This window comes from Trachemys scripta, chromosome 8 (assembly GCF_013100865.1).
Source record: "Trachemys scripta elegans isolate TJP31775 chromosome 8, CAS_Tse_1.0, whole genome shotgun sequence".
In the NCBI taxonomy this organism is placed as follows: Eukaryota; Metazoa; Chordata; order Testudines; family Emydidae; genus Trachemys; species Trachemys scripta.
In genome coordinates, this window is record NC_048305.1 from 71575755 (window position 1) to 71593383 (window position 17629).

The 17629-nt window shown below is 43.2% G+C and overlaps 1 protein-coding gene across 3 annotated transcripts in view; it reads right to left on the reverse strand.

Annotated features, from left to right (window-relative positions):
- Positions 1-1555: 1555 nt before the first annotated feature.
- The window catches only part of AGL (amylo-alpha-1, 6-glucosidase, 4-alpha-glucanotransferase), a 59591-nt gene continuing 43517 nt past the window's right edge, over positions 1556-17629 (reverse strand). For 2 of the 3 annotated variants that reach the window (XM_034780277.1, XM_034780276.1), the window contains 6 exons: positions 11830-11942; positions 8834-9045; positions 8207-8304; positions 7513-7600; positions 7283-7416; positions 1556-2339 (listed from right to left, as the gene is read on the reverse strand). In XM_034780277.1, coding sequence (XP_034636168.1) covers positions 2222-2339; positions 7283-7416; positions 7513-7600; positions 8207-8304; positions 8834-9045; positions 11830-11942 — 763 coding nt within the window. In that variant the 3' untranslated portion in view covers positions 1556-2221. Of the gene's footprint in view, positions 2340-7282; positions 7417-7512; positions 7601-8206; positions 8305-8833; positions 9047-11829; positions 11943-17629 lie in introns of those variants that run through there. The other variant, XM_034780278.1, reaches the window with a different exon arrangement.

The following is a 17629-nucleotide window of genomic DNA, read 5'->3' on the forward strand; positions in this document are numbered from 1 at the left end:
CTGCTCGCAACCTGAGCACAATAGAAAATCTGAACGAGAAATTTCCTTTAAGCATCACTTCCAATTATTTGAACCCATATTAAGGAAAGACAATTATATAAAAATTTAAGAACAACACACTAATAATACAGAGTGACCTATAACCAATTACTAAACTATGAGTTCTATTCAACTAAAAACTCTGTATCGGGAAAGCATGATATTGCCTCATGTACCCGAACTAGCATGTCACACAAATAAAAAACAGTGGTTAGATTAAAGAAGTGAATATGACCAAGTGATCTGAGTAGTGCAACTGTAACCAATGAAGTACCATAAATTTAAATGATAACCTGAACAAAATTAAACTCTGGCTTCTAGAAAATAAATCTCTGAAATCCATCACAAATAAAACTGCACTGGACTTTTAGCTTTAATCCATTTGCCTAAATGCTTCTCTCAACAGTTTGTTCTTAAATACACCTGTAACTGTATATTCTCATGAAGTAAGTAGATATGTGCCAACACCACATTTTAAATGTGTTGGGTAAATTTTAAAACATGAATGTAAAATATATATGAACGACAGAACAATAAGAAGTAGGGAAAATTTGTATTTGGGGGGAGGGATAGCTCAGTGGTTTGAGCATTGGCCTGCTAAACCTAGGGTTGTGAGTTCAATCCTTGAGGGGGCCACTTAGGGATCTGGGGCAAAATCACTACTTGGTCCTGCTAGTGAAGGCAGGGAGCTGGACTCGATGACCTTTCAAGGTCCCTTACAGTTCTAGGAGCTAGGATATCTCCAATCTGTATTGTCAGCCCATTTCTTCTACAATGTAATGCTGTACTTCCTTCTGTGATGTTGAGGACATTACTGGTCAATCTAGCTGTTGTCTATTCATTATTTTAGGGACCGACAGAAGATTCAAATGGATACATTTCCCACTCCATCCATGTACCCAAATTTTTGAAAAGGTTGGATTGAGATCAGGTAAAGGTATGTGTGTGTCTATATATTACAGAACAAATGCTTTTATGGAAGTAACATTCAAGGGAAGAATAGCAACAGGCAGCTGTCAGTACCCTTGCTCTTATTAGCATCACATCTGAAGACTTTGGAATCAGACTGCCCCCTTTCTGCAACTGGGGTGAAACCCTGACCCCGCTGAAGACAAAAGGAGTTTTTCAATTGACTTCAGTAGAGCCAGAATTTCACCCCCCAGGGAAGAAGACTACTCGAAGCAAGGGCTGAAATAAATTTACAATTCTTTCAAATTCATCATTAAGTCAGCACCCAACCCTGTGGGCTCCTGGATCCTTTGACCTCACCTGATATATGTACAGGCCATTGCATGATAAAAGTCTTTCTTCCGGTTTCCTACTGGTGGAACAAATTTGTTGACAGATGTACATTATTTTAAACCAAATTAAATTCAAGAAATACAATTTGGCCATATGGTCCACAACACAAAAAATAACCTAAAAAGTATCTCACACAGGATACATCCACGTCATTGCTCAGAATTACAGTCTTCAAATTTCATTTAAAGTTTGTGAAGATATTAATTTACTACCATTATCTGTAAAGAGTGAAAACTTTATTTTTTTAATGGAGTGTTCAATTGAACATGGAAGAGAAGAAATTGTTAGGAAAAGCCACACAGTTCATCACAGAGGGACAAAACACTAATGAAAGTGCAATCTATGAAATGCATGACTGCGGCAGAAAACACATCATACTACCTATACCTGTACAATCTATTCTCCCCCATGATGAGCGTGCATAGCATCTACTGACTAAGAGAAAATATGGAAAAGAGAACCCCATGAGTTTAAACTCAGATTTTTGGAACCACTTGGCATTCATATTCTAATTTGGAACTAGACTATTCTTCTAACATCTTGCTATACAGGATATAGTTTAATTTAGTATGCGTACAAATCAAAAGCTATTTTAAATGCATTTGTGTACATTCTCCAAGTTGCTGCTTTATAAGCTTTTCTGTATCAAGTGTATATATATTCATACTAATGACTTGATTTACAGAAGTGCTGAGCAGCACTCTTAAATACCTCTTCTGTGAATGGGAGATACAGATACTAAGCACCTTTGAAAAAAATCAGACCATAGTTATTTAAGTGACTGTGCAAAACATTTTCACTACAGTATGAGCAAACTGTTCATTTGTACCTTTTGAATACAAGTACATAGCAAATTTTACCAAGTAATCAAAGCCAACTTTTACAAGTCATAAAGAACCTCAAGGATAACAGCAATTGACCAGGCTTGTGATTCACAGCTGAATGGACAATATTGCCCATTTTCATTTGTCAGCTCTGGAAGCCCCTTCCAGGATGACCTGACCAAAAAAAAATAAATAAAAAAGTTAAAAAATCCCAGTGTAAAATATGATTAATACTATATTTCATAACAAATTAAAAGAACATTTCTCTTGTAGGATTATACTTCTAACATGTTTTAAAAGTATGAGTCAATTAAACCAAGTGTACAAAAGAAGAAATGCCAAACACAATGAAATAAAAATAAGAGCATTAACATATGACAAGGTACACGGTAATACTAAAACATGCGTATGTTGCAGGAGCTTCCTGAGACTCCAGGCGGGGGAGCCTTCAATAACCTGAGAAGTACAGGTTATCCTTGCAGTGTGACTGAAATAATGAAATCAGCATGATTTTGTGCATGCACATAAGGTTCTTACTAGTCTGAGTGGTGTTTTTATCCATGCTATTTATGAAAGTGTATTTCAAGCTGTTATAAGATTTCCAAATTAAATGGTAAGTCTAGTTATTTTAAATAAAATTCTATTTTTCACTTCTCCCTTCAGTTTTTCATTAACTGAATGAAATAAAGCAGGGGTCGGCAACCTTTCAGCAGTGGTGTGCCGAATCTTCATTTATACACTCTAATTTAAGGCTTCGCGTGCCGGTAATACATTTTAACGGTTTTTAGACGGTCTCTCTAGAAGTCTATAATATATAACCAAACTACTGTTATATGTAAAGTAAACAAGGTTTTCAAAATGTTTCAGAAGCTTTATTTAAAATTAAATTAAAATGCAGATCTTATCAGTTTAGTGTGATCCTTGCCCTTGCTTTTCCTTGCTGAGTTTTCCAATATCTGGCACGTATTTGGATACTTTAAGCTGCAGACAGGCTTCTGAGTGATCAGTTGTTAACCGGCTCCGAGAGGGACAGAGGACAGATTTCAAGTGTGAAAATACCTGTTCACACAGGTATGTGGATCCAAATGCTGAAAGCATTGCAAATGCAGTTTTCTTCAAACAGTTAAATTTCACTGACAGGGACGTCCAGCAGGTCAGAATAGAGGCCCCATGATCTCTCTCGTTAGCTTCAAGTGCGTTCCGCAGATCCACAAACTTTGATGTCCACAATTCTGAGCTTTTTAACTGAATGAGTTGCATTTCAAAATCTTCAACACCCATCCCCTGAAATACAGACAAATTCAAGTCGCTTTCGTTGAACTTTTCAGATTTAATTAGAAAGAAAGCATTGGGCCAAATCGCTGGAAATCTTGAAATCTGTCAGAAAATTCAGATACCAGTTCTTGCATGTACTTTCCAATCTCATCGACACTGACAGTGCAACGTGTCGATAGCTCTTTTATGTGTTGAAAGTAGCGGAAAGTAGAAGTTTGAATATCCCTAGAAAAAACTGCTAGTTTCACAACAAATGCTTTCCAGGCTTCATAAAGATCCAGAACTGTTTGCCCTGCACCCTGGAGACAGAGGTTGAGTTCATTCAGGTGAGCAGTGATATCAGTTAGGAACATGAACTTACACAGCCATTAGTCATCATCCAGTTCGGGGTAGTTTTGTTCTTTTTCCTACAAAAAGGCCTTGATTGCCTCAAAACAGTTTACAAAGCGCACCAAAACCTTGCCACGACTTAGCCACCGAATGTTGCTGTGAAGTGGGATGTCATTATAAGCACTGTCCATCTCTTCTAGCAGTGCTTGAAATTGTCTGCGAGTCAAAGCAGATCGAGCAATAAAGAAATTCAAAATTTGCATCACTGTATTCATCACATTATTAAGCTCTGAATTAGAAATTTTTGCACACAGGTTTTCTTGATGGATGATACAGTGAAATTTGACTGTCGGATGGCCAATTTGATCTTCAAGTAACTTTACAAATCCCTTCTGTTTTCCAACCATGGCAGGAGAACCATCTGTTGTCACACACAATATTTTTCTGATGTCAACTCCTCGTTCTTCAAAAAGGTTTACAAAACTTTCCAGTATATCTTCCCCCTTTGTTGTGCCATGCAGGGGTTTTAGGCAACAAAGTTCCTCTTGGATTTCATCGGAAGCAAAGTATCTTGCAACAATTGCCAAACGTGGAACATCGTTTGTATCCACGCATCAACTGCAACACTAAACACTGCTGTGTCTTTCAATGCAGTCGTCTGCTTTTCCTTAATGTTTTCTGCCATTTCACTTATGCGTCTCTCAACTGTTCTAGCAGAGACGGGCAGTTCTTTTATTCTAGATATGATTGTATCTTTATTTGGCAAATCATTGAACAAAATCTCTGAACTGCTGAGAAAAACTTTTTATATATTCCCCATCTGTAAACGGCTTTCCGTTTTTTGCAATGCACTGTGCAATCTTGTAACTTCCTTCTGTAGCTTGATTTTTACTTACACTTAAGCTTCTAAAAACACTGCTTTGCTTCTCATAGGCGGCTACTGCCTTTTTGATTGATTCAGTCTTGTCTGCTTCATCAAGAAAGGTTTTCTCGTGCTTTGTTTCAAAATGTCGAACACTTGATGTGCGACAAACAACACTTTCATAACAGAAAGCACAAATAGCACTGTCCTTCTTTTCAATAAAACCAAATGCATCTGTCCAAGCAGGCTGAAATGATCGAACATCTAGCTTTGCTTTCTTAGGAGCTGCCATTTTGTCAAATGTTCCCTTCAACTCTCAGTGGGAAAAAAAATGGCAATAGAAGGCAGGCACAAGGTCCAAGGCAGTGTGGTCTAAGATAAGCAATTTTAAGATGGGGTGCTGAGCTGCACCCCCTCTTGCCTGGCGTGCAACCCTCACTGTCCCAGGCTGGGGACAGTGGGCCACAGCAGGGAGGCTGAAGAGGACTGATCCAAGGCCAGGAGCAGATCCCAGGGTGGCCTGCTGGGACTCCAGGCCCGAAAGCAGGCTCAGTAAGGGCTGGAAACCAAGGTTGGAAGCTGAGGTGAGTGGAGTAGGTGGCTGGTAGGCCTGAAGGCCTGGACCCTGTCTGCAAGGGAGCCTCCAACCGGAAGCAAGGTGAGTGGAGCTGCGCGGTAGGAACCCCTGCTGGCGAGGGGCCAGCAGCCAGAACCCTAGAGCAGCGACTGGCTTGGCCTGCCGCCACTCTGGGGTTTCTGCCCCCAGCTCCTGCTAGCTGAGGTCTCAGCCCGCTGCCAGCCTGGGGTTCCTTCACCCACGCCGGCAGCGGGTGCTGAGTGGGACCAGTGGCGGGACCCGGCTGGCAAGGGGCCAGCAGCGGGAACTCCAGAGCGGGGCGGGCTGAGCGTCTCAGCCCAACCCCACTCTGGGGTTTTCACCAGCGGCTCCTGCCAGCCGGGGTCTCAGCCCGCTGCCAGCTTGGGGTTCCTTCCCCCCAGGCCAGCAGCGGGTGCTGAGTTGAACCCGCGGCAGGTCCCGCAGGAGCCGGCAGGGAACTCCAGAGTGGGCGGCTCAGCCCACGCCGCGTGCCAGGAAAAATCGGCTCGCATGCCAACTTTGGCACGCGTACCGTAGGTTGCCGACCCCTGAAATAAAGTATCTGAGAACCAAAGGAAATGTTGAGAGCTGCTTTTAGACATTAATGATAACACAGGAAAATAAAACTACAGATTGCCCATCATAGACATCCCAAGGCCACAAGTTTCGGCACTACCAATTCTACTTTTTGTTTGGTCATTGGATTTTGAGGTTGAGGATGGTGCTGGTCCTTTTGGCCTTTCATCTTCACTGGACGCTAGCCATAAACTATGATGAATTAACCATTCCTACAAATTCCCAATATTAGATTTTTTAGGTGCTATTCCTATGTAACCTAACTGCCATTATGATGCTATGAAAAAAAACTTCCTAGGCCTCAGCTAATTTGGCCCCAATGTGAAAAATTGCTTCCTTCTCTCTAACACAGGCAATTGGTCAGACCCACAGTTCTTATACTACTATATGCTTCTATATAACTACAGGAAGGAAGAGTGGGTTCAAATAAAATGGAGTAAGATGCTTGAGAAACCCCATGCAAGGGTTTGAATTGATAATGGTGGTGAACAAGGAGTCAGTTAACTCCCATCTCCCTCTGGCTGGCCAATGGGTGGCAGAGCACACATGGGGAAGGAGAACACTCCCCCCATTTTATTCTAAAACTGTCCAGAATGATGCAGGTCCAATCAAGTATCCCACCCATTAAACTGGGTGGGTGGCATATTGAAGGATCTCTGTATATCTAGAAATGCTTTGCGAGGGGTGAAAATGGGAATTATTCAGAATTATAGTGGAGAAGAAAAAGTGTATAGAGAAAAAAATATTGCAGGAAGAACAGGGAAGGACTAAAGAGTGGACAAGAGAATAAAAGACCAGGGGGAAAATTAGGGAAAGCCATATGCACTGTAGGAGAGTAAATGCCTCTGTTTTCTTAATGCAGTAATATTTCCATTGTGCAGTGAAGTGATGAGTTTCTGAAATGCAGTTCTATAGTAATGATTAATTGGCACATTCACGTGACCTACCCAATCAACTTCAGAAGTTATGTAATCCCATTTTATACAATTTAACGGTTATTTCCTTACATTATTTAACCTGTTGTGATCAGCCCTCAGACTGTTGAAAAATATAGCTCGAGCAGTTTTGAAAGTACACATCCATATTTTTTCTTCTGCATCACATTTTTTGTAAGTAGTCTTGCAATTTAGACCTCAAATTCTGTTTTCTCTTAATAAATATTTTCTATTTATTCTTCTCCATGACTGATTTTAAAATTGCTCTCACTTTGTGATAGGGCAGATATTAAATATTTCAGATAAAGAAAAGCAGTAATGTTTAGCCTATTTTGAAGGCTGATGTAGGATTTAAATGGCACACTGTATAGTGGTGACTTTTACACTCATAAAACACCAAATCACTGGTGCTTATTTTGTAGGTCTTAAATGCTCAAAAACATTTTTTGAAGAAAGTTTGTGTGTGTCTATATCTTTTATATGCAACTGGACATTGGACACCACTAGTTTGGATTAATATTTTAACTGTATGATGACCTACCTCTCAAGATGAACATAATGGCGAGAGAGAACATTCTTAATCAAAACCACAGTCTTTGCGTACATCTCTGGACCAATTAACCTGGAAAAGTACAACTTTGCACGAAGGAAATATCCAATAGGCCAGAGCCATTCCTAAACAAAAAGATACAAGAGATAATATAATAGCTATCAATTTCAGATATCAACAGACTTTAATTTAATGTGAAACTCAGGAATTTTAGAGCTTACAGGTCCCTGATGGTAATTAAAACCTTTGGCAACATTGTAGTGGTCACTGTCCAGGGCATTATCATATACTCCACAGTAAACCATATCACTGTAAGAAAGTAAAGGATTTAGACAAGGCAACAAGTTAAATAAAATTTATGCAATGCATTAGAGAAATAACTCAAAATAATATGAATTCACATGGTTAGATGGTACTCAGCACAGCACAAGGGAGACAGTAAGGAAGGACCATTATATCGTGGCCCTAACAAGATAATTATAGAATTAATATTCTTCAGTTGTTAGTTTATGCAAGACCTATTGAACTCTATGTTCAGTCCATAACTATAGTATATTGGTCACAATTCTGTCATAACTTATGCTCAAAATTCTATGTGCTGCCTTTTTTCAAACTAATACTAATACTGTATTGCCAGTTTTATTAGAAGTTTTTGAAAATTTAATGACCAACTTCTAATGGGAGCAAAATAGTAAATAAAATTGTGATTTTGTAAATAACTAAATGAATCTGAACTGGCTTTAGAACGGCTAAATAATCTTGACTAAAATAAATATATTCTATACTGTAATTAGCTAGTGCATTTCTTGAGGTATTCTTAATGAATGAAACATATCAAAGTGAACTTTATACTGTTAGTCTGGTTACATGATTAAAACTATGCATACTACACATAATGATCTCTAATATGCTTACTCTGGATCCAACGTTTTCATGCCCAGTGGGCCAAGCAGTTTTTCCTCTGCTATCTCAAGAGCTTTCCAGGCTCTCTCAGGACTGAATATCTCAGGGGCCTGGCAGAATAACAGAGATTTAATCAATGAACTTTGCATTTAAAAAATTAGTATTTTTTATGAAATCAACAAACTGCATAGTGCATTTCAAACATTTCTATTACGTTTCAATATGCTCAATGGAGAAAACTACAGCCCTTTATAATAGATATAAAATGTATCAGGACTCCTCAAAAATTCCATAAAGAAATTAAACAAAACAAAAAAGGCAATTTTCAGTAGCACCGTGCAAACGCATCTTCAATACAGGAAGTTCCTTTTTATAATTATCCTAATGACACATTGGTTAGCAGGCCTAAACATAATTAGGCAAGTCCTTTGGAAGAGGTTCTAGATGGGCTGATGCTGAAAGTTTATTAAAAAACAAACAAACAAAAAAAAAAAACCACTACTCCATTAAAGATACAAGTGTATTCCAAGCAATGGGTCCCTCCTGGTTTACCCCATGCAAATGGGCCCCCTCAAGTTTAGTTCAATTCAATCAAAATAGTTAAAGGAGCTGTGACTATGAACATGTTTTTCCACTCACCACAACCATTGCTATAGTAAAATTTGGCCTGAGCTGGTAATCGCACCAAGGACTTGAAGCTCCATAGCTGTCCTTGTATATGCCACGCTTGTGAACCAGATTTGGATGTTTTTCATTAGCATCTGCTGGGTTCTCAGAGACAAAGAACAGCTTTTCAAAGTGCCCTTGAATCTTCCTGTTCCACTCGTCATATGTGATGGTTTCTTTTTTTCCTGAAAAATGTTAATATACAGGATTTGTTTTCTAGCAATAAGTCTACTCCTCTCCTTAGTTTTGTAAATATTACTGACTCTTGCATACTTGAAGTCTTAAGAAACTTCTACGGCTGCTGATAAAATAAGGAATGGCCATTATAATGTGTAGATTAGTACACCTCTACCTTGATATAATGCTGTCCTCGGGAGCCAAAAAAATCTTACTGCGTTACAAGTGAAACCGTGTTATATCGAACTTGCTTTGATCCATCGGAGTGCGCAGCTCCCCTCCCCCCCGGAGCACTGCTTTACTGCGTTATATCCAAATTCATGTTATATTGGGTCGCGTTATATCGGGGTAGAGGTGTATAAAAGTGAAAACTGAAGGTTATGCCAATGGCCCCCAAAATGCTTTCAAGGATATCCAGGTTATCTAGATTCAAAAGCTGGTGTGGGAAATTCTTTTCCCTTTTCCTGAGATAGTGTGGATTGAAATCTTATCAATATTGGGAATAAAACAATATTAGGGGAGTAGATTTTAAACATGGCTTAATACTGGTTCAGGCCCAAAGAGTTTTGCCTGTCTAGTCTGGATGGGGAGTAGTCATTTTAAGAAATGGTGTAGTCAAACCAGGCTCTACTAGTTAGCTTGTTGTCTAGCACATGGTTATGCCTCATTCAGACTAACCAGAAAATAGTGTTTAAACTGTTATTATGAACTAGTTTTTAAATAGAATTTAGGTTTTTTTTAAACTGTTGCATCAAGATGGACAAAAGCTAAGTGAATCCAAGGCCAGGGGCTGGGAGGGGGTAAATGTTGTATTTTTTGCTGAAAAATGAGATGTAAAAGATCTTGTTTTATATCGGTTTATGCCTAGTCTGTCTTCCTCTGGGGTGTGATTTAAACAGACCAACTATGAATGCATCAGATCTGCTTGGTTTTTTAGTAGTAGTAGCAGCCTCTGTTATATATAACAATTGTTAAACTGCCCTGTGAATAAATCTCTAGTTTTTCAGGACACATTTTGACATGGCAACAGACTACTTCTTTTACAACAACTAGCATAGATACCTGTCACTATTTAAGAGACTCCTTAAGGTTAAGTATTTATCATTTTCCCACCCTTGTCCCTCTAAAAATCTCAGTTCAATGAAGCTAAAAGGTGTTCCTATTCTCCACAAATATCCCTTTTAAAGCCTTTCAGTGCTGTCTGGTACCCACCGCAAACTGACTAAAGGATAGATTATCTGGTCTGCTTAGTGTTCAATGCAAAAGGTGCGGACAAGGCCACAACCTTCCACTTGGAGATTCTCCTGAGGTAAGGGGAAACAGAGTTTTGCTGAAGTAAGTACTACTGAATTTCGTTCAATGTCACTTTGACCATGTCACCCCTCTCTTTGCATCTCTCCACTGGGTCCCTCTTCTCTACTGTATCAAACATAAAATACTTGTTTTCACTTTTGGGGCCCTTCGCAGCCAACTCCCACCCTATCATCTCTCATTCAGTATTGAAATGTCAACTCCAATCAGCAGGTACGGGGCTGGGTTGGGGCTGGGGGAGGGGTGCCTCTCCCGTCGGTGGCAGGTCCAGGGCTGGGGGAAGATGCATCTCTCCCTGTCGCAGCCCTGAGCACCTACAAGGCGCTTAATAGGCTGCTGCGCAGCTTAGAGGGACTTAGAATGTAACACCAATAAAACTTTTCTCCCCAACTATGTGGTTTATCAAAAGCATGTTACGAATATAGTTGGTTGCTTTGTAGAAGATCTTTTACTTGTAAGAAATCAGCCAAAAGAAGGCAAAAAAACAGAAGGGCAACTGAAGCCATATGTTAGATTCCATCTGCAATATTTCTATTTTTGTAGTATTATGTTGTAGGCAATTTCTAGAAACTAAGCCTTGACATGAATTAAACAAGCAGACAGGCCAGAGATTGTGGATGGAAATTAAGGCTAATTTTAAAATAAATTTGTAGGTCATCAGGAGCTGCATGCACTTTAAGCTCGTCAGTGATTCAAGTTACCTACAGTAGGGTGAAGCATACAAATTAAACATAGCTGTGTTCCCAGAGCCCAGTTTGTGTGGTACCTGAGGCAGCAAATCAGGGAAGGAGCTGCAGATATTATAAATCAAAATTGTAAGCAATTTTTATCAAGTACAGAATCATACACAGTCTCACTCAAGCCATGGATTAAAAAGTTTAAAAGAAAAATTAGTCATTAATTACATGATTAAATAAAAGCTGAAATATCTAGGATGACAGATGCTGATGGCAGTGTTTTTTCTGTATTTTGTAGTACTGCATAAAGGAACAGTTAAAATAGTTGCTTCCCAAGATTAATCATTATTTTGTTAAGAGGTTTTAAACAGCTTACATATTCAGTTTCAGTAATATGTACTGAATTCTCCCCAGAAACTATCGTGAGAAAAGCATACAGTACAAACAACTAAAAAATAATCTTTCACTTAACTCTTAAGAGGTCTTATAACTCCTGTCATAACCAGCTCAAACTAACAAGTGAATTCATAACCATATCGGTACCCTACAGAAGCAGAAAGCTGGGCTAGTGAGGTTTAGTTATATACTCTACAAAAAAGTGTGTTTTGTGGGCTTTGCATAGATTTTGCTACTTAGATGCAAAAACAACAATTAGTTTTATCCATAGTTTTATGAACACCCATTCCCCAAACATAATGTTTAATAAAATGTTCACAAGGTAGACAGATTGCAAGACAATATTGACCCTGGTTCAATTATTATGGTTCTACACCGACCACACATTTGTGAGATAAGCCTGCTTACCATGCCTTTTTATGTTGACTCCCTGATAAGGAAACACTTTTTTCTTTGACAACTCCAGCAGCCAACGAATAGTTGATTTACACAGGCCAACAATTTCCACAGCAGATCCATCTCTAAGATGAAAAAAGAACAGCTACTCATTTTAAGAAGAAACTTAAATGAAGATATTAGGTCACAGACTTTTTATGCAGATACCAACATTTGAAGATTTCCCCCCCCCCCCCATGAATATATTCAAATCTCTAAAAAACAAGGATTAATTACTGTCAGTTTAAACTCACATTTAATGCTCTAGAAAGTGAAACTTCTTGACAAATCATTAACATATCCCCCTTCCATATACAGAGGCAGATACCATTCCTGATGTCCTTCCCAGACACTTTCCATTACCTCCCAGCATCTGTGATGAGCCCAACCCAACTTGCTCTAACTGAATACTTCAATCTTCAATTTCTGCCAAAAACTGGAAACACAAATGACTATTGTGGGCAAAAAGGAGATTTAGCTGCCAGTCATCCAAATATTGACAGCATCATATCACTTTCAATTTTCTCCTAGTGGCCTCATGTACATATTAAAATAAGTTGGGATGGGGAGAGCAACAGTCTCACCAGACAGGCCTGAGGAAGAAAAACAAAATGACCAACATGATTCTCTGAAAAGCAGAGAGCTACTCAAATGGCATCCCATCTAACTCAGCGAGAGTCCATCTGTGGAAGGGCTTGATGCGCTCCAGGTAGAAAGCCAGGGTGCGCCTGATATCTAGAGTGTGCAGCTGCCTCTCCTCATTGGTCATGTGAGGCTTTGAACAGAACACTGAAAGGAAGATATCCTGGTTGACATGGATGTGCGATACCACGTTTGGCAGGAAGGCCGGATAGGGCTGCAGCTGGACCTTGTCATTGTAGAATACTGTGAATGGGGGCTCCGAAGTGAGGGCTTTAATTTCAGAGACATCTCTCCGAGGTCATAGATACAAGGAATGCAACCTTCCATGACAAATGAGAAAGGGAACAAGTCATAGGCCCAAAGGGCGGACCCGTGAGCCTGGAGAAGACCAGGTTGAGGTCCCATTGCGGAACTGGATCCCAGATCAGCAGAAAGAGTCTTCCAAAGCCTTTCAGAAACCTGATTGACATCTTATGCGAGAACACTGATCTACCGTGGATGCGAGGATGGAAGGCTGATATGGCAACCAGGTGCATCTTGATCGAAGAGAAGGCAAGAAACCCTGATGCTTTTAGTGAAGCAGGTAATCCAGGATGGACTGCAGAGATGACCGGGTCGGGGAAATATTCCACTCCAACGCCCAGGAGGAGAAACGCTTTCACTTTGCCGGATACGTTGTTCTGGTGGAAGGCTTTCTACTCTTCAAGAAAACCTGCTGTACCTGACCAGAGCAAGCTTGTTCCTCTGGATTCAGCCACGCAGCATCCAAACTGTGAGGTGGTGAGAGGCGAGGTTTGGGTGCAGGAGTCAACCGTGATCCTGCAAGAGTAGGTCTGAGAAGCTGGGAAGTGGCCACAGGGCTGCAACAGCCATGTCCATGAGCACGCCGAACCAATGGTGGTGAGGTCATGCTGGGGCGATCATAATGACCCGTGCCTTGTCCATCTTGATTTTTCGAGAGGACTTTGCTGATGATCAGAATTGGTGGGAAGATGATCATCAGGTCTCCTGACCAAGACAGGAGAAAGACATCGGAGAGTGAGCCTCTGCCGAGGCCTCAAAGAGAAAACTGATGACACTTTCTGTTCTGTCTGGTGGCAAACAGGCCCACGCGGGGAGCTCCCTACTTCTGAAAGAGCATTCTGACGACCTCTAAACACCTACACCACCCGACCGGACAGCTGGGGCAGTGTACTGAGATGCGCTCCCCAACTGAGGTTGGACGCATCTGAAATCAGGGAGACAGTGGGTCGCAAATGGCACACCTTCCAACACCAGAACTGGGTCAGACCACCCGAGAGGCAGAACGATAAGTACACCTGGGGAGGGATTGTGATGACCTTGTCTAGGTGATGTCTGGCTGGGGAATAGAGCAATGCCAGCCACAACTGGATGAGACGCAGCCTGAGTCTCGCACGTTGGACAACGTAGGTGTATGCTGCCATGTGCCCCAATAGTCTGAGCCAGACCCTGACCATGGTGAGCGGATGGGCTGTGATGCTGGCAATCAGATTTGACATTGCCCTGAACCTGGCCTCTGGCAGGAATGCTCTGGCTCAGATAGATTTTTATCGGAGCAGTGCTCGACTCTATCTGTTGGACTAGGATCAATGTTGATTTTTGTTTATTAATAGGCCGAGAGCTTGAAAAGGAACGTCTCGATGCTGTGGTGGACCTGGACCCTGGAGCGGCCCTGGATGAGCCAGTCATTGAGGTATGGGTAGATCTGGATACCCCAATGTCTAAAGTAGGCCTCCACTACCGACATGCATTTAATAAACACCCTTGGCACCATTGCTAGGCCAAAAGGTAGCAGTGCAAATTGGTAGTGGGCAGTCTCAACTACGAAACGTAGGAACCATCTGTGTCTGAAATATCAATATGTGGAAGTAAGTGTCTTTCAGGTCGAGAGCGGCGTACCAGTCTCCCAGATCCAGGGAAAGAATGATGGAGACCAAGGAGACTATGCGGAACTTCAATTTCTTAAGATACTTGAGGCTCCACAGGTCGAAGATGGGGTGTAGACCCCCCTGGGCTTTTGGGATCAAAAAAAATAGCAGGAGTAAAACCCTTTCCCCCCTCAAGTGCAGAGGGACTTCCTCCACAGCTCCCACCTGCAGAAGGCTCTGCACCTCCTGAGCAAGCAGATGCTCATGAGAAGGGTCCCTGAAGAGGGACGGGGAGGAAGGGTGGGATAGAAATAAACTGGAGGGCATATCCCCCTGCAACTGTGCTGAGGACCCACTGGTCCAATGTTATAGAGGCTCAGGCGGGGAGGCAGGATCCAGGACACAGGCAGGAAGGTCGCCTTCACGCGCACCCTCAAAATGCCTGCTTGTTACCCACTTGGTTACGGGTGAAGCTCAAGTGAGGTGAGGGTGTCAGCTGCTGGCCTTGCCAGTGCTTATAGCTTTTTCCTTCTTGCAGAAGGGCGCTGATCAAGGTTGGTTCCTGAACCTGTTGCGGCTTAAACCACTTCCTTGACGGCCCTGGCATGAAAAGGCCCAGGGAGTGCAAGGTAACCCTTGAATCTTTCAGGCCATATAATTTACTGTCTGTTTGCTCTGAAAACAGTGCCAGCCCATCGAATGGGAGGACCTGGATGGATTGTTGAACCTCCATCGAGAGGCCTGATGACTGCAACCAGGATGCTCGCCTCACAGAAATGGCTGAAGCTACGGTCCAGGCCACAGAGTCTGCCATATCTGAGGCTGTTTAGAGGGCTGCCCTGGCCACAGCTCTGCCTTCATCTAGGATAACCAGGAATTCCTTCCTGGGCTCTTCTGGCAGCAAATCTGCCAACTTGGCCATAATATTTGGCAGTCCATAATCATAATGACCAAGCAAAGCCTGACAGTTGGCCACTCTCAGCTGCAGACTAGACGTAGAATAAATTTTTCAACCAAAAAGATCGAGCCTCTTTGCCTCCTTGTTCTTAGGTGTCGATCCTGGTTGGCCCTGTCCATCATGTTCATTGGCTGACGACAACCAGTGAGCTTGGGGCAGGGTGGGTATAAAAATACTCATACCCCTTAGCGGGGATGTAGTATTTTCTTTCCATCGGCTTGGAAATGGGGGCAGGGAGGAGGGTGTCTGTCACAGGGCCTTAGTAGTTTTTACCACTCCTTCGTGCACTGGCAATGCCACCTTGGGGAGGGCAGCTGCACTTAGAACATGGAACAGGTAGTCTCAGGATTCCACCAGTTCCTCAGCTTCCAGCCCCAGGTTTGAGGCGACCTTCCTCAAAAGCTCCTTGTGGGCCCTTGCATCATCCGAACTGAGTGAGAGGGCCCTGCTATCGCCTCATCAGGTGAAGATGATCAGGAAGCAGGTCTGCCAACTCCACTACTTCTGCTAGGAGAGCCTCGGCTGAGGCTGGTTGACCCCGACTCTGCATCTGAATCAGGGCAGGAGACTGTTGCAGATTGTCTTTGTAGATGTCCCAGAGACCGGACCAAGCCCTGCGATGGGTGGGGAAACCCCCAGGGGTTCCATAGTTGCAGGGGGCTGGCCACTGGCATTGGGGCCATGCTGCCACTGGTGGCCCAGAGGGAAATGCCGATGCCCTTGGTGGGTGGCTGTGGCCTGTTGGCAGGTTCTCCTCCTCGCTGTCCAAGGGAGAGACTTGTCTGGGGATCAGGACAATACCGAGGCCACCTGTCTACCCCGATCCCGTCGGCTCTGGCCATGGACCTCCATTGAGGACCTGTATGGGGGCAATGGCTCTCAGCGCCGTGAGCCTGGTGATCAGTGGCTCGTCCTTAGAGAGCGATGCCGCTCCATAGATCATGAGTAGGAATGAGAGCGAGAAGACCGACGTCATGCCCGCAGTGAACCATACCGGCGATCTGGCAACCAGTGATGGGGTTCCAGGGACCGACGTCTTGACCCGCAGGAATGGTGCTGTGAGAGCGGCTCTAGTGCTCCTGGCACCAGGGCTCTAGGGGTGTCACGCCTCTGTGGGTCTGCGCCAGACCGCTGGCAATTGACACCTACAGCCTGAGGAATGCTGCCTAGAGTCTGGGGTCAGAAACTGGCAGGTAAGCTGACCCGGTGGCACTGTTCCAGTGAGCACTGGCTGGGCACCCTGTGCAGCGAAGAACAGTGCCGCAGTAATGGTGACCGCTGGAAGGGTCCCAAGGAAGGTTTACCCCTTGAATGGGGTCTCTCAGTGGCTGGCGTGGACAGCACTGGAAGGGACAGATGTCCTTAGTGGCCTGAAAGGCCTCTGGTGTAGACAGCACCACCAGGTGCCGAGTGCCTCTGCCCCTTTCCAAGGTGGTAGGTGGGTCTTGAAGTGGGCTTGACAGTTCAGTGGGAGTCTGAGCCTGGCCACTGTCCGGAGGGGAAGAGCTGCCCCGAACAGGTCTTTGCTCTCCTCCAGCTCTCTCTTTCCCTTTACAGGACATCGGAGAACACCCCCTCCCGGCCTTTCTTTGCTTTTTAGCTGGTACCGGGATGGGGATTGGTGTCAGTCAGAGGTCGCTACTGGCAGCGCGTTCTGCACCAAGGCCACAGTGCTTGGAGCAGAGTCCAATTTCGTTGGCTCCAAGGCTGGTGCGAGGGCCGACTCTGTAAGGAACACTCGGAGACGAATGTCCGGCTCCTTTCTGGTCTGTGGCCTGAAGATCTTGCTGATGTGACATTTGTCGCTCACGTGGGTTTCCCCTAAACACTTGCAGCTTCTATGGGGATCACTGACTGGCATTGGCTTTTTGCAACAGTCACAAGGTTTGAAGCCTGGGGACCAGGGCATGCCCCATCCCTAGGCTGAGTCCCATATGGGACTAATTATTTATAGTTTAACACTAAGGGAATCATTAACTATACAACCTTAAACAACTATATACAACAAATTCACTACTAGACACAATAGAGACAGGAAATCATGCCGAAGCAAGGAGATGTTCCAGCATCATCACTGGTGGAAAGAAGGAACTGAGGGAAGATGGAGCCCGCGGTGCTTCTTATTACTGGTGCAAATGCGTGCCACTCCAGAGGGTGCCAGAGCTGGTCCCCTACGGATATTACTGAGGGAAAAATATCTGGCACCAGTGTATGTAGCGAGCACACACACCAACAGTGTAATGGACATGAGCAAGGTCTCAAAGAGCCACCGAACAGACATTGT